Below are 17278 nucleotides of genomic sequence, written 5' to 3'. Positions count from 1 at the left end.
ATACAAAACTTGGCACTTGTTTAAACAAACCAGTTAATTAATTAAAAGGACACAGAATCTCATTTTCTCCCAGCGTGTGCCATTCAAGGACTCTTGACTCTTGGGTCTGACGAGCTCAGGAAGTGATCCTTCTGTCACAAACGGTGCTTCTTGGTCCCAAGGCAGACTCTCTGCCCAGCTGGTTAACTCTTCTTATCCTGGATGGATTGTTCCTGAAACATGTCTCTGGTGTGCCAGCAAGACATCTGACGTGGGTCTTAGACCTGGTTTACCATCTCTCTCAGGGCCTGATATGGGTAAATCACTGTGCTCTGCCATCTGCCTTGCCCACAGTTATTTTCTCCCTGTTAGCCGGTGTCTATGAAAGTGCTTTGAAAGGTAAAGAATGTTCTCTCTATGCAGGTATCTATTATGTGCACACATTCCTTCCTCGTCTCACCTTTTTCCTTCTTTCTTTCCAGAAAGTGAGGTCAGCATCCAGCCTGGGTGCTGAGAGATGCTCAGGGCACCACTAATTAGGTTGCAGGGGAGCATGCCAGACGAGGTTTTTCTTTCAGACCCTGGGTCACTGTGTGTTGTTTACAGAAGAAATGTTTTAAGGTATAGGGAGAGGAAGCTTGCCAATGATGTTTAATGGCCTCTTGTAAACATTTGTATTCTGAAACTGTTAGTGTTTCTTATTCTGGACTCTTTATTTTAAAGATCTAAAAAAACTTGTGCCTGCATTGTAGGTCAGAGTTCAGAACTGTAGACCAGTGATGGGGTGCCTGGATGGCTCAGTCAGTTAAGCGTCGGACTCTTGATCTCAACTCACGTCTTGATCTCAGGGTCCTGAGTTCAAGCCCCACATTGGGCTCCGTGCTGGGTTCCATGTTGGGCTCCATGTTGGGCTCCATGCTGGGTGTGGAGACCACTTAAAAAAAAAAAAGTGTAGACAGTGTCATTCCAGGCTGGGTTGACAGACACTGCTAGTGGCCTTTCTAATACCCATCCTCCCCCCCCTTTTTTTTAAATTTTACTTATTTATTTGAGAGAGAGTGCCAGAGAGAGAGCATGAGTGGGGCATGGAGGGTGGGGGAGGGACAGAGGGAGAGGGAGAAACAGACTCCCCACTGAGTGGGGAGCCCAACGTGGGGCTCGATCCCAGGACCCCGGGATCATGACCTGAGCCAAAGGCAGACACTTAAGCAACTGAGCCATCCAGGTGCTCCTCTCCCCTTCTTTCTTACCAACAGAACCCTGATTTTGCTCAAGACAGCAATATGCCCAATTAAAAATGTTCATTTTCCTAGGCTCCCTTGCAGTTAGGAATAGTCATGGGACTCAGTTCTGGCCAATGAGATGTAGGTGACAGTTGCCAGGTGAGGGACTCCAGGAAACTTTTTTTAAAGGTCAGAGACTTTGCTGGCATTTTCCCCTACCCCCCTTTTTTTTTTGCTTGAAATGTAGACTCAATGGCCAATCATCCACCTTGTATCCATGAACACAAAAGCTACAAGTTAAAGATAGCAAAGTAGGAGACAGAATGACCATAGGTCCTTGACAACATTCGAGAGACACTTACCTGCTGATGTCTCAAGTAAAAACAGTCAATTAGTCAATTAAAGAAACAAAAAGCCTATTTGGTTAATCCATTATGATCAAGTTATTGTCCCATGCAGCGAAACACAATTTTTAAGGAAAGATTTATTTATTTATTGGGGGGGCACGAGGGGTAGAGGGAGAATCATCCAGCAGACTTCCCCCCTGAGTGCAGAGCCTGACTTGGGCTCCAACTCTGACCTGTGAGACCATGACCTGAGCCAAAACCCAGAGTCAGATGCTTAACTGACCGAGCCACCCAGCCACCCCAAACGCGGTTTGGCTCTTAACTAATAAGACCATTAAGACATTTAATGTGCTATAATAGGGGGCGCCTGGGTAGCTCAGTCGGTTAAGCATCTGCCTTCGGCTCAGGTCATGATCCCAGGGTCCTGGGATCGAGCCCCGCATCGGGCTCCCTGCTCAGCGGGAAGCCTGCTTCTCCCTCTCCCACTCCCCCTGCTTGTGTTCCCTCTCGCGCTGTGTCTCTCTCTGTCAAATAAATAAATAAAATCTTTTTAAAAAAATAATGTGCTGTAATAGAAGATGGATGCAAACTGCCTGTCGGGTAAGACAACAATGCTGCTCACACTTCCATATATAACACTTGGGGACCTTGTTTAAAATGCAGATTCTGATTCAGTCGGTCTGGATTGGATTCTGAGATTCTGCCTTTCTCAGATGGCAGTCCAGGACCACATTTTGAGTAGCAAGGATTTGAAAAATGACAGCTCTTTTGTCAGTCTGCTCCTATGTTGGAGCTATTCTGTTTTTCTTTGGTACATATATTATTCAGTTAAAAATCTGCACAGGGCCCAGTGCATTTTCAACAAAAAAGGTTTTTATTTAGCATATCATTTCAGAGACAAAAAGCAGTTCATTTTGTTTGGTAAAATAAATTTAACAAATACATTTAAATAAGGTAAATTGAAGACTTTTGTGGATCTTTTTCTTAGTTACTTGGTTTTCTGCCAGTTGGAGTTTCTGTCTCCCAGCCTAACTGGGTTCTTTCCAAGTGAATGCAGCTAATAATCCAAGGAACTGCTTTATGAAATCGGACTCAAATATACCTCTGTGTTCTCCCTCAATCTCAGTGTATTACTGCAACATAAGGAAAACAACTTAGGGAAGTAGAGTCAGAAGGAAATGCTTCCCCCTCATGTTATCTTTTCAACAGAGGCCTTGGCCACTCTGAAATGGATGGTAAAAATAAACTGGTACTGGGAGGTGATGATCAAAAGCAAACTTAGATGATTTTCACACCATCTATTATCAAGACCCAAAAGGAAAGGCAAGCCCCAAGACTTCCCAGCCAAGCCACTGCTTTATACAGAAGCTACATATAGCTTCCTAGGGTTACTTTCTTTTCTGGTTATGTACATTAAAAAAATACAACATTGTGTTAAATAGCAGGACAGCTAACAATTAAACACACAGCACTACACTGAAAAACCAAAAAGCTTGGTTAAGCCGAGGAGAGAAATGGCGGATGGTCTTCATGGAGGGAAGCTGCCAGCGTCCACCATCTCCTCAGTCTGTCACGGATCTGCACTCTGAGGGTAGGCCTTCTGACTGCCGCCACTGAGCCAGACGCTGCTTAAACCATTTCTGGAGGAGGGAAATGTGCAAAATTACCTGTCACATACTGGCAAACTGGAACATCCCTTCCTTTTCTAAAAGGTAGCCCCTATGGCCCAACCAGAAAGGAATGTGTCCACAGGGATGGTTTTTCTCACTGCGACACTTACCTTCCCTGCCCCGGGACCTTTGCACATGTTATTTCCGATGCTTAGCATGTTCTGTCTTCATTCTTTATCTGATGATCTCCCTCTCATGCTCAGGTCGCAGCTTAAACAGAACTTTCTCAATGAAGTCTTCCCTAGACACTTTGTGAGAACATAAAGTAGGTTCTCCATCCAACTCATTATTCTCTATTTTAATACTTTGTTACCTTCACAGAACTTTTACTATCTGTAATTACTATGTTTATTCACTTGCTTTTAGTCTACACATCTTTCTAGAATGTAAATCCATGAAAGCAGAGACTCTATTCATCTTATCATCACTGATTGCATCCTTTGCCCCTCGCACAAGGGATAACATAGATTAATCAGTGTTTGTTGAATGAATGAAAGAAATTGAAGCATCTCCTTGATGCCCCCAGATAAATCTCTATGGCTACTATGTCTCACCAATGTGTGCTGATCTCATCAAGGGCCTTGGTCATTTGGTAGTGCTTAGTAAATATTTGTTAAGTAAAATGGATGGAAAACTGAGCCTGGACAAGCTCCAGGCACTCCTTCTTGGAGATCTATGGGGCAGGCTCGCCCAAACTCTCCTGCTGCAGGGCTGCTGAGCAGTGAGAGAAGAAACAGTGGGCCTTCCAGCTTACTCAGAATCTTCTAGCTCTGTATGCCCCGAATAGTCACATCCCACAAAAGAGACCATGGATTTAGGGAAGGCCCCAGATGGGATGCTTCTAGACATCGTACCTTGTGAGGGCTAAAACACTTTTCTATGTTGTGGGGCTGTCTTTACTATGCCACGAGGGATGGGGGATTCTGCACACAGGAGACAAGGAGACCCATGCTGGTGAAGAGGCTGGGGTGTGGATCAGGTTGGCCAGGAGGAAACTGGGGATTTTAAAAAACAATGTTAAAGAGGGACTAGTGAGGAAACAGAAGAGGCAGGCACTGATCCTCATGGGAGAAGATGAGTCAGAGGGCCCTGTGGGAAGTCAGACCTCAGGCTTTATTCTCCTGTGTTTCCCAGCCTTTCACACATCATGGCAAACATTGGGAATGATGATATTTTCATGTCACACTGGGACAAACAGGCAAGTTGCTTGGGTAGGTGACCACCGGGGACTCTGCAGGCCTGGGCCCTGCCAGTAGGAAGCTCTATGGTGATAGCTGGCTACAGGAACTTGAAGAAACCCCTTAAATTACAGCACCAGTCAGCTCAACTGTACCTGAAGAGGAAAGCTTAGGGGGTCTTTACTGTCCCTTCTGGGGTTTTTATAATTCACCTATTCCAGAGCTAAGCACATGATGGGGGCAGAAAAGAAGCAGAAAGAACACAGCTATGGGATGGACCCCAGACCTGGGATGTGCTGATGGAGATGGTTAGAAACATCCAGAGGGCTCTGACTTAGTATGGCCAGCTGCAGATTCAACCTGGGGACAAAGAGGGTAGACTCTAGGGTCCTCCTGGGGAAGGTCTCCTTTCTGCAGAGATCTAGGGAGATGACAGGCAGTGCAGCCTAAGCCCAAGATCAGAAGAAAGGGTGAGAACCACAGGGAAGGAGTGCTTCTAGGGATCGAGGTCTGTAGAGCCAGAGGGAGTGGGGCCAAAGGGCCATTTAGGGCTCTGCACCAATGCCAAGCTGGCTGAAGAGCATGGGACCATACTTAGAACTCGCCGTAACTGTAACAGAGTTTCCACATTGAAATGCCTTACGTGGCCGTCAAGGTCAGTTGTCTTGTACTGTGAGGTGGCAACAGAGATAAGTAACCTAAAGCCAAGGGCAGCAGACTACCTGTTTGGGGCAGTGGCTCTCCAGGTGCCATATTCTACTCCTGGAAATCACTAGCCCTAAGGAGAAGAGAGCTCACGCTAACTTCGGTGGCTTTAACCAAAGTTCCACTGCTAAAGGTAGGTGCGTTTTCTTCTGTAATCCGCGTGTGTCTCGGTAACTCTGGAGTCTGGTGTGAGAGCAGCGTGGTTCCAGTTTCACTAATGAGGTAGCTCCAAGGGGGTTTTGAGACGACAAGGTCTGATTCAATAGGACTTCCAGTTACTAGAGCTGAATACATGGCAAAGTTTTAAAGACTGACTAATTAAAACTTGGAGGAGGAAAGTCTCATTTTCTACCAGGATTCATTTAAGACAAAATGCTTGAGCTGGCCTCATTCAGAAGAGCCACCCATATCTTTATACTAGTAATGAATATTAATGTACAGTTACCAAAAATAACTTCAGCGAGGACCACATTTGTGAACTGGAGAGTTGGTGTCCAAATGCCTAACACGGTGAGCCCTAGTGCTGGGGGGTGGGGCGAGATTCAAGAAAAACAGAACGATTTTCTAAAGATACATATTTTAAATCAGGTATGTATATATAACATTTTGGCAAACCAGGTGCTGTCCAACAAAAACCATTAAACACCTTGCTTGCTTCTTTTCCCCTCCAGAGCTGAATCTTACCACACCTCACTCACATCAATACGAATTTTCCACCTGGCTTTGTTCTCTTCCTTGTTCCAGTCATCCCCCGAGAAAGACATTCATCCCCCACTGGCTTATAAATGAATGCCCTCATTACCTCACCCCATTGATGGAGATTTATTTACTCCGAGTGAACGGATGATAATTAGACACTGTGATGGGGAGGGCTGGAGGCAAAATAACATTGTTCTTGTCCTTTTCGCTAGTAGCTAACATTTCATTCTTTTCAGGGGGAGACCTTTAGAGGTCTTTATTCCACTGATAAAATGTCCAACAACTAAAACCACGGAGTTCTGGGAATAGTCCCAGGGCATTAAGAAGAGATAAAGATACTGGGAACCAACACTGGCTACACAGGGCTTGAGTTTGTGATTCTAGAAAATGCCAGATCTGCCCGACCTCCCCAGGGATTGATAAAAGACCTTTCCCAGCCCCTTCTAACACTGACTTCAAAATAATAAAAGACACAGGGGTTGGGATTCTGTAAGGGTTATCTAATGCAAATGTAGGAGATAGCTTATTACTGTCATGAGAAAAAAAAAAAACAACTCATTCTAGGATCCCAGCAAATGCAACTTAGAAAGTTCTTAACATTAAAGCTCCGTTCCCCTCACTCCTGGTTCCTACAGGTGTCCCCCCAATAGCAGAGAACACTGTCCTACTGTGGGACAGTCATGAAGAGGTCATCAAAGCCCCCAGAGAATGTTTCAAACTTCCAGTCCCTCCTGCCCCTGCCAAAGTATCAGCAGTGTGAATCAGCTCTTGTTCATTAGCTCAAAGGAGCATCTCGTGCTTATTTTTTTCTACTAAAGTATTACTTGTTCTAGGACAAAGAAGAATATCACTCCAATCCTGGAGGTGGGTGGTGTTAGGGGTGAGGGATCAGGCATAAGAAATAAATATTATTTCGGCTTTGGAGATCTCTCCCTGTGAAAAAGGGGCAACACAGATAGAGACTAGAAACAGGGGATATGCTGATACCAGGCACAGCTTATATGCAGGTCCAGCAGACCCTGGCCTTCATGGAGTTATTTGAAGACTCCCTGCAAAGCCTGCTATAAATTAAAATAATTTTATTTATGCCTGAAAGTTCAACATTGGGCATTAGATCTCCAGAAGACACTTGTTTAAAAATGTTTTTATTGTTATGTTAATCACCATACACTACATCATTAGTTTTTGATGTAGTGTTCCATGATTCATTGTTTGTGGAAGACACTTCTAAAAATATAAATGTTATTTGAGGGGGCACCTGGGTGGCTCAGTCGAGTAAGCATCCAACTCTTGATCTCAGTTCAGGTCCTGATCTCAGGGTGGTGAGATCAAGTCCCATGTTGGGCTCCTCGCTGGGCATGGAGTCTGCTTAAGATTCTCTCCCTTTCCCTGTTCTTCTGCCCCTCCCCCTCTCTAAAATAGATATATGTTGCTTGAGAAGATTAAAGAAGAAACCATTCTTACCAAGCAGTGCACATGGGGGTGGGGTGAGCTGGAAAAGAGTTTGGGTGGAAAGGATGGGAAGTTGGAAAATGGGACCCAACCAAGTAAGGAGTGACACCCTGAGGCAGCCTCTTCCCCTGAACTTGCTAAACCTGGCCTCCCTCTGAGCTCTGGGGTCTCTGACGCTTCCCTGCAGGTCTACACAGGAAGGCAGAGGGGCAAGCAGAACTGTGGCAGCCTCAGAGAGGAAGAAGGTGTTGGCCCCATGGCAGGAAAAGGAAGCCAGGGGCCCTGCTCTGAGACTGACTCACCCCTACACCCACTCGTTTCAGGGTTGCATCTATCATTTGTTCACCTGAGGACAGTGGCAGAAGGGCAATGGGGAGAGCCTGCCAGGGGGAGGGGGCGCAGGTGAACCTGCTGTCAGAAGTCTGAATTGGTGGACCTCAATCACAAAAAGAATCAGGCGCCCTTTCTTCCTGCCCCTCACCTGATTTCACTCCAGTGCTTTAATAGAAGGTGAATCTCAAGAAAAGACTGAACGTAGCTGGGATGCCTGTCATGTAATACATATTTTTTTTCTGGGAAAAAATACAACAGAAATGGAATGTTCAATCGTCCCCTCCATCCCCTAGTTGTTCCCATTCTTTCTCTCTATGAAGACACCAGGGCAGTGAGAGGAGTTCGGATTGTGATGCAGACTGCCAAGGTTCACATCCTCGCTCTTACTTCCTAGTTGTGGCCTTGGGCCAGTTATTCAACCTTTCTGGGCCTTGGTTCTCTTATCTGTCCAACTGGGCTAATGCTACCTACCGCCGGCCCTGTTGTGACAGACAAATGATTTACTACTTGGAGGGTTCCCTACACAATACATGGCAAGTATCAGCCATCACAGAGGGCAACATAATTATTCTGCCTCACAGGTAAGGGTGATTTACCGTGGGAAAAGCAGAGGCTGAGAGGAGCTTAGACCCCTAGCTGGTACCGTGCCCACAGTAAACCCACAGCCTTTTTAAATGACAAGTTATTATTATCTCTCTGATCACTCCTCTTTTCTAAATATAGTGTGGGATTTTAAGTGAGAAAGCTTCAGCAAGCTGCCTCCTCAGGGAGTTCCAAGAAACATGAACTGCTGGACTTGGGTTACATTAAATCACCTTCCATTAAGTTCTGGTTCTGGTTAGTCTGACAGCTGTTCCCTTTGCTAAAAACAGATATGCTTGACTTTCTGTTTGACCTAGGAATGAGAGGATTTTCTATGGGCAAATTCTCCAAAGTGCATCTGGCTGAATTAGTAAAAATCATTTTAGGCTTGGGGTCCAGGGTCTTGGTTCTAGGATATCCTGGAGCACCCATTACAAGCTCTTAAGCCTCAGCTGAGTAGGGTTCAAGGTGAGGAGAGGTCAAAGTGCCTCTGGTCTGTAAAATGGGAAAAATAAGAACATGTCTGCTTTAAAGCTGAGACTAGAGGAGTGGAAGCGCTTTGGGCTCCCGTGGGAGAGACGCCAGGGCAGTTCCAAATGGTATTATCATGCATAACTGTCTTTCAACGACCAAGGGGAAAATAGAAGTCAGAGTAAACTCTGGATAGGGTTTGTTTGTTTGTTTGAAGTCAGGTGAAGGAGCCAACATTGCACCTGGAGGTTAATAATCATGGGCAGTGTTGCATTCTCTACCCTAAACAATATTCGGAATAACATAGCTTTTAAAAATAGATAAATCAATCAGCGCACTTAAGGGGACATCTGCTTCCACTCCCCTCAGTTGTGATGTCAGATGATTTCCTTCTTGGAAAACTCCAGAAAAAAGACTACATCTTAGAGCCCGGGAATTTTTTAAAATGTGAAATCTCCCTGGCTATCTGCAGCTAAGGCGAAGCTGCAGCGTGATACGGTGGGAAAAGCAAGCTATCAAGGAGCAAGCTACACTCTTGCCATCCTGACAACTCTCTCCCTCTTGGCCTCAGGCTCCTTGTTTGCCAAACCGAGGACTGAATTTATAACTGATCGCTAAAGTCCCTTCCAGCCCTGACATTCTCACTCGAGAAAAGATTTGAGAGCGGGAGGCTCAGAGAGCGCACAAGGCACCTCTTCCGAAGGTTTCGCTCACAGCCCAGGGGAGAAATTGAGCGGGGGGGGGGGGGGGGTGTGGGGAGAAGGAGGCAGAGAGGCGAGAGTGGACCAGGGACGCAGCTCCGGAGACGGAGGGAAAATAGAGCGCTTCTCCCGGCCCACGGGGAGAGCAGCTTAGCGCGGAGAAGAAAGGGTGATCGTGAGGGTTCTGAATGGTTCCTGGGGGAGGCCGCGGGCTGCGGCTGGAGGGACAGACGAGGGGCGCGGAGCCGGGACGCTGGGAGGCGGCGGTGGGAGCGCCGCGGCGTCCGGGCTCCCGGGGTGCGGGCAGAAGCGATGGAAGATCGCGGGAGGGCGAGCGGGACTCCGCGAGCTGGAGACGTCCCCGGCGGGCAGGGGTCGGGGTGGGGTGGCGTGCCGGGCTCACCTGGGTCTCCTCCTCCGACAGGCCGGCCTCGGCCGCGATGAGGCACAGCGTGGTGGGGTCCGGGTGCTTGTTGACCTTGTTGAAGTTGTACTCCAGGATCTCCACCTGGTCCTCGGTGGGGCCGCTCGCGCTCTCCGCCGACATGGTCTTGGCGCGGCTGCGGGGAAGAAAGCAGCGGCGGCGGTGAGCGCGGCGGCAGGCAGGGAGGGACGGAGATCCGGGGCGCGGCCGGCCGGGCACCTCCGTGCGCGGGGCCGTCCCTCCCGCGGGCGCACGGTCGCGTGAGTCCCCGGCGGCTGCAGGCGGCCGCGGGCGCCTCCCCGGGCTCCCGACCGAGCACTCCCGAGGGTCTCACGGCTGAGCCGCGCGTCTTCGGGCCTCCGGGCCTGCCCGGGGCCGGTTCTCTAGGCAACTTCCCCCCACCCCCGGGCCCGGGCCCGGGGCGGCGGCGGGAGGAAGATGACGCGCCGCGCCCTCCTGGCCCCGAGGCTCTAAGGAAGGAGTGCAGGAAGCGCGGCGGCGATTTTGGAAAATCGCCTTCAAAGCTTCCCCCCACACCCGGGAGAGGGAGCTGTCCTGGGACAGTCCCGATAGGTCGCGGGGGTGGGGGACACACCTCACCGGTCCGTGCGTCGTTCTGCCTCTAAAGTGGTGTATAGCCAAGGAGGGCAGTACACCCCACCCCCACTTCAAAGAAATGACCCCAAGGACGGAAGTTACTTCTTAAAGTTGGGGAACAGCAGCGGCACTTTTTATCTCTCCCTCTTACAGAGGTGGAGATAGCGTCCACCGAGCTGTCGGATACTCCTGGAGTTGCTAAAACCGGGAACCGAGCATCAGGAGAAGGGTCCACCGGAGGGCTTGTGCGAGTCACTCTGCAATCTGCAAGCTCCTCTGCCATCCCTCCCGCCCCGCCACCCCCATTTTTCCGAAGCCCAGAATCCACAGCCTCCAGTCAGCGCGGCTCGTCGCCGCCCTGCGTTGTCTGGACATCGTTGCGTAGCTACGGCAGAGAGCCCACTTCACTACCAGCTTCAAGGTCTCTTGTATTTCCTTACTTCAGAACCGAACATCGCTCTAGCAGATTTTGGGCAACATGACTTCCTGCTTCATCCTCTCCATATCTAAAAAGCCTCGGAACTGGGCCAAAAAAAAAAAAAAAGTCAGGGGCGCCTGGGTGGCTCAATCGTTAAGCGGCTGCCTTCGGCTCAGGTCATGATCCCAGGATCCTGGGATCGAGTCCCGCATCGGGCTCCCTGCTCCGCGGGAAGCCTGCTTCTCCCTCTCCCACTCCCCCTGCTTGTGTTCCCTCTCTCGCTGTCTCTGTCAAATCAATAAAATCTAAAAAAAAAAAAAAAAAAAAGCAGATGTGCATCCCTCCTCCAATTTAAGATGTATTGAGGTATCCGAAGTTACAGTCTTGAAGATCTTGGCGGAGGGTTTGGCATAGACAGGTCAGGACTCGACTTTGCCGACAGGAAAAGAGAAGCACAAGTGTGGGAATCAGGTTGGTTTGTTGTTGAAACAAACAATTGCAAAATCATCCAGTACAATCCTGAGTAGGTTTTGATGTGGTTTGTGCCTGGGGAGGAGCCACACTCTGCCCATGAGCCTGCATAATGTCCCTGATGCTGTTACGACCTTCTCTACCGTGACCTGCCTCCTGTGCTCCCTAACAAATGTCTTTACCTCTCTGAGTCACTTGAAGAGGCTTGCAGGGAGGCCAAGAAGCCATTCTACTGTGAGGGAGTCTTGGGCTCAAGGCACTTGTCAGGTCATCAGGAAATCTCTGTTTTTAGGTGAGTTATATGCCCCCTCCCCCATTTAAAAATCTGTACCAGTGATTCCTATCGCGGTGCTCACAAGATCGAGCCAGGTCAGAAACGCCTCCTCTCCTCTTGACACCTCTCTCCCCTTTTCTTTGACCCAGAAGTTCAGAGCCGGAAAGAACCTTGGAGATTAACGTTTTCAGTCCTCTCCTGGAACAGCCCAGGAGAATGAGGCACAGGAAGACTTACTATCCCAGCGTTGCCCAGTTAATGACCAGCACCCTAGAAGGGAAAGCCTTAGCTTTGGTTTCAGTCCTGTGCTCAGCCAGACCCTTCTCAGCAGGCCTTTCTGTCTTTAGTTTGGCAGAAAAGATCAGGAGGGCAACAGTTTATAAAGGCAGGGGCTTTTGAATGAGCACTGATTGTCCTCATAGGATACGAACTCTAGCCAAAGCTGCCCCCTGGAACCACCCACCACTGCTCATTTTGCCTGAAAGAATATAGGAGAGGGGACACTACTACCGCTGATTTTATTTCTTGGAAAGTTTCCATCTAATTCCATGGACACAGTTATGCTGCCTCTTTTCAGTGAAAATTTTTGCTTTGTAGAATTCTCAGTCCTTCAGAAATATTAACCAAGTGTGTAGATTTCTAAACTGGACTCAGATTCAAGGACTGTTCTGCATGTACTTCTTTATCTCTTTTTGTTACATACTTACTATTACATAACTCAACGGCTACTACTGTCCTTACATTTAATCAGGTGCGTTTTCTCTTCTATTTGTGTGGCTTCCTGTTACAGGACTTTGAGGTTTCACGGGTAGCTTCCGGTTGCCTTTAAAGTCCTCCTTGGGTTAGTTGGCTGACGGCCACTGGACTCATTTGGCTGCTAAGGAGACTTGTGGGAGGTCCATTCGAAAGTACCTACTTCTCCAAGGTACACCAAACAAACAAGCTTGATTTCTAGACATGAGGATGAAAGATCTGACCTCTAGAGTGAGAACTATCTGTTGTTTCTTCACAAAACTCAGTTTCTGTTCTTTCAGCCCTCTTCGGTTGACAAGTGTTTACAGCTGTTGCTTCATTTCTTCTCTCCTTCGCTCTCTTTTCAAGGAAATTTAAAAACCAAATCACCCTGGTAACCTTGGCCTTATAAAGCTTCTCAACCCTTTCCAGTAAGGAAACTGTTGAAAAGCCTCTCTGAAGGTAATCTAAACACTTTTAGATGAAAAGAACTAAAAATATTTTAAAGCTCCTTAAACTTTAATCTCAACGCAAGTTCTGTTGTTCCTGCAGTTATATTCATCACTTACGGAACATTCAAAGAGTAATTTGTCCTGTGGTTGTGTTTTCTCTTGTGGTTGGGGGAAGACAATGCATAAACCTTTTCAAGAGGTTAAATGAAAACAGCTATCTTTTTCCTAAATTAAACCCAACACCTGGTTAGGCAGTTTTACCCTTGTCCCCTAACCCTAGAGTTATTTTAAAGGTATTTCCCTGAATGAACTAGCTACAAACTAGTAACCTGCAGAGATTGCTATGAGCTCACATTTACTATCTTCTTCCTCTCCCAGGCATCTGACCTCTAGTATCAAACAAAATGGTTATCAGTGGTAGATACTCCTTATCAACAGTCCCATGGTGAGGGTGCCTGGGTGGCTCAGTCGTTAAGCGTCTGCCTTCCGCTCAGGTCATAATCCCAGGGTCCTGGGATCGAGCCCCGCATTCAGGCTCCCTGCTCGGCGGGAAGCCTGCTTCTCCCTCTCCCCCTGCTTGTGTTCCTGCTCTCGCTGTCTCTGTCAAATAAATAAATAAATAAAATCTTTAAAAAACAAAACAAAAACAGTCCCATGGTGAGCTGGCCAAAAGAGAAAAAAGCAGTGGAATCATTTTTTAGGGCCATCTCCCAATTTTCTTTAGCCCAAATTTCCTTCATGTTCATTCTGGACTTCCACGAAGCAATGGGCTCTTGAAGCATTGTATTTTCTTAAGTGAGGACAATACTGTGCTTCCTTATCCCCAAGAGAAGTGGAGGCTCTTCATTCATCACTTACTGAACTACTCTGGACAGGGTGCAGGGGGCATCACCCAAGCTGTCAGTGTGTCTCAGAATTGACAAATAGGGGGCACCTGGATGGCTCAGTGGGTTGAACGTCTGACTCTTGATTTCCCCTCCGGTCATGATCTTAGGATCCTGGGATCTGGCTCCACACTCAGCGCAGAGTCTGCTTGGGATTCTCTCTTTCCCTTTCCCTCTGCCTCTGCCCCACCCTCTCTTTCTCTCTCTCAAAAAAAAAAATGAATAAATCTTGGGGCACCTGCGTGGCTCAGTTGGTTAAGCGACTGCCTTCGGCTCAGGTCATGATCCTGGAGTCCTGGGATCGAGCCCCGCATCAGGCTCCCTGCTCAGCGAGGAACCTGCTCCTCCCTCTGGCCCTCCCCCCTCTCATGTCCTCTCTCTCTCTCATTCTCACTCTCTCAAAATACATAAATAAATCTTTAAAAAAAAATGAATAAATCTTAAAAAAAATTAACCACCAGGAGTGGAATATTGATCTGCCTCTCTAGGCTAACAGGAGGTCTGCTTTCAAAAGAGAGCTTTGTTCGTATGTGTTTTTTATTTATGTGTTTGGTTTTTGTTTTTTTGTTTGATTAATGTCCTTAAGCTTAGAGCAGTAGCTCTCACGCCTGGCTGGGCCTCAGAATCACCTGTAGAAATGTCCAGGCCCCCCACAGTCCCCCTGAATCAGAATCCACTTTAGGAATCCAGTGGGGAAGGGATATAAAAAGTATCTCAGCTCTTACAAGATTTTGTAATTTAATCATTAAAATCAATGATAAATGTTTAGAACTTCTTATACTTTATACCTGTAAAAATGCATTAAAATATCTTCTACCTCTGATGCTGTATATCCTCTCAACGTTGAGTAGATGATAGGTTGAGGAGGCTTTAAAGGAATAAAGGTGTTTTTTTTTTTTAAAGATTTTATTTACTTGAGAGAGAGAGATTGGGGGCAGGGGCAGAGGGAGAGGGAGAATCCCAAGCAGACTCCTTGCTGAGCACGGAGCCTGATGCCAGGCTCAATCCCACAACCCTGAGATCATGACCTGAGCCAAAACCAAGTCAGATGCTTAACCAACTGAGCCACCCAGGCGCACTTAAAGGAATAAAGTTTTTAAAATATACAAATACGCACCAGAAAAAAAAATCCATTTAGACACCATGTTATTAATCTTTTTGTATGTATAGTCACAAATGGGGAAATTGCCTTTAAAATTATGAATTATTGGGGCACCTAGGTGGCTCAGTCGGTTAAGTTTCTGACTTTGGCTCAGGTTGTGATCTCAGGGTCCTGGGATCAAGCCCCACCTTGGGCTCCATGCTCAGCGGGAAGTCTGCTTGTCCCTCTGTCTCTCCCTCTGCCCCTTCCCCTGCTTGTGCTCTCTCTGTCTCTCTCACGCAAATAAATAAAAGCTTAATAAAATTATGAATTATTAAGAGAAATTTCCCTCTGCTTTCAAAAATTTAGAAATAATATAAAACCCTTTAAAAATCTTTCAGAAAAATGTTTTTTAATGTTTTATTTATTTATTTGACAGAGAGAAACACAGTGAGAGAGGGAACACAAGCAGGGGGAGTGGGAGAGGGAGAAGCAGGCTTCCCGCCAAGCAGGGAGCCCGATGCGGGGCTCGATCCCAGGACCCTGGGATCATGACCTGAGCTGAAGGCAGACGCTTAACGATTGAGCCACCCAGGTGCCCCAGAAAAATGTATTTTTATATTTAAATCAGAGTTTAAGAAAGCAGGTCATCAAAAGAAAAATTCCATTTCTTTGTACAAATACCTGTAATTGATTTAGAAGCCAAAAATTATAGTGGAAAATATTTGGCAAACTTGACAAATGATTGTCCTTCTCTTATTTCTTAAAGTTTCCAGTGAGAGAACTGCTAAAATTTAAGCTATCATTTATATGGGCAACTTGTATAATAGAACTTAAAACTGAACCTTAGACTATGAATACACCATATACACATAGTATCATTACTGTCTTCAGGGAAAGAGAATTCCAAATAGAAATAGAAAAATATATTTTTAAATGCTATTATCAATTCTAGCTTTACATATTTAAAAAACTAGAGAAAAATACAACAAAATGCTAACAGTGATTATATCTAAATTAGGGGACTACAGATGATGTAATATTTTTTCTTTATATTTTTTTCTGGTTTTCTCCATTTTCTATAATGAGCATTTATTATTTTGAAATTAGGAAGTCTATTTTTTCTTAAAAAGATATCCCTGATCAGACCAATGATCCATCTTGCCCAGAATTTCATCTGATTATTGGGACCAAATTACATTTTCAGGGAAAGCATGGAAGTTATTTTCCATCAAGTCCACCTAGAAGATTAGGGAAGTACGCACTTTCATTTTTTTTCTTTTTAAAGATTTTATTTATTTATTTGACAGAGACACAGGGAGAGAGGAAACAGGGAGTGAGAGCGGGAGTGGGGGAGGGAGAAGCAGGTCTCCTGCTGAGCAGGGAGCCCGATGTGGGGCTCGATCCCAGGACCCTGGGATCATGACCTGAGCCGAAGGCAGACACTTAACAACTGAGCCACCCAGGCGCCCCAAGCACTTTCATTTTCAAAGATCATTAGGTATTAAAAGGATATTTGTAATATACATGTAAGTTATGAAGAATAAATTAACACTAGTGAACCCCACCCAGTTTAAAAATTAAATCATTACCAAGACTATGGAAGCTACTTGTATTTCTTTCCCAATCCCACCCTTACAGCTTATTTGCTCCCAGAAGAAATCAAGATTCTGACTTTCGTATTAATCATTCCTTTGATTTTTAAATTAGTTCTATCACATATGTATGGATCCCTAAAAGAACATTATTTTAGCTTTGTATATTTTTGAATTGTGTAAAAGTAGTATTATATGTAATTATTCTGTAAATTGCTTTTTTTCTATCAACATGTTTCCAAGATTCAACCATATTTCTGCATATACAGAAGTTCATTCATATTCAGTGCTGTTTCCATTTTGTGAATATACTATAATTTATTTATGTCTTTTCCTGCTGGTGGATATTTGGATTGTTTTCAGTTTTTTGCTATTATGAACATTGCCTCTTGGAACATTTTTTTTTTAAAGATTTTATTTATTTGAGAGAGAGAGAGCATGAACAGGGGCAGAAAGAGAGGGAGAAGCAGGCTTCCTGCTGAGCAGAGAGCCTGCCACGGGGCTCGATCCCAGGACCCTGGGATCATGACCTGAGCCGAAGACAGATGGTTAACCAACTAAGCCACCCAGGTGTCCTGGAACATTTTGCTTTCTGAAGTGCATCTAGGAGGGTTTCTCTAGGGTATACACGAGTGGAACAGGTCATAAGATATGTGGCGCTTTTTTTTTTTAAGATTTATTTATTTTATAGAGAGAGTGTGTGTGAGTGGGAAAAGGGGCAGAGGGAGAGAGAATCTCAAGCAGAATCCCTGCTGAGCAAGAAGACCTACTTGGGGCTCGATCTCAAACCCTGAGATCATGACCTGAGCCAAAAATCAAGAGTCAGCTGCTTAACCGACTGAGTCACCCAGGTGCCCCAAGATATGCCGCTTTTAACTTTACAACATAATATCAACTTCTTTTCCAAAGTTGTTGAACAAAACTATACTCTACAAACAATGTATATCATTTCCTTTGCCCCACATCCTCATCAATACTGTCAAACTTTTTAATTTTTGCCAAAATTGTTA

General features: G+C 46.0%; 1 protein-coding gene across 4 annotated transcripts; it reads right to left on the bottom strand.

The window, feature by feature from the left end:
* Positions 1–2404: 2404 nt before the first annotated feature.
* HOPX (HOP homeobox) lies at positions 2405–11238 on the bottom strand. Of its 4 annotated transcripts, none has more exons than XM_028100608.2 (3): positions 10464–11238; positions 9744–9900; positions 2405–3189 (listed from the first exon to the last, which is right to left on the bottom strand). In XM_028100608.2, exons 2-3 carry the CDS (start codon positions 9885–9887, stop codon positions 3112–3114), a joined length of 222 nt encoding a protein of 73 aa, XP_027956409.1. In that variant the 5' UTR covers positions 9888–9900; positions 10464–11238; the 3' UTR covers positions 2405–3111. The 4 variants fall into 4 exon arrangements, with proteins under 4 accessions (XP_027956409.1, XP_027956411.1, XP_027956410.1 ...); XM_028100610.2 differs by having other exon boundaries at positions 10802–11238; XM_028100609.2 differs by lacking the exon at positions 10464–11238 and adding an exon at positions 10360–10457.
* Positions 11239–17278: the final 6040 nt, after the last annotated feature.

This window comes from Eumetopias jubatus, unplaced genomic scaffold (assembly GCF_037043125.1).
Source record: "Eumetopias jubatus isolate StellerSeaLion01/CBP00866 unplaced genomic scaffold, mEumJub1_p1.0 scaffold_2, whole genome shotgun sequence".
Taxonomy (NCBI): domain Eukaryota; kingdom Metazoa; phylum Chordata; class Mammalia; order Carnivora; family Otariidae; genus Eumetopias; species Eumetopias jubatus.
The sequence above is the reverse complement of the archived record's forward strand: the minus strand, read 5'-3'. Positions and strand labels throughout refer to the sequence as shown.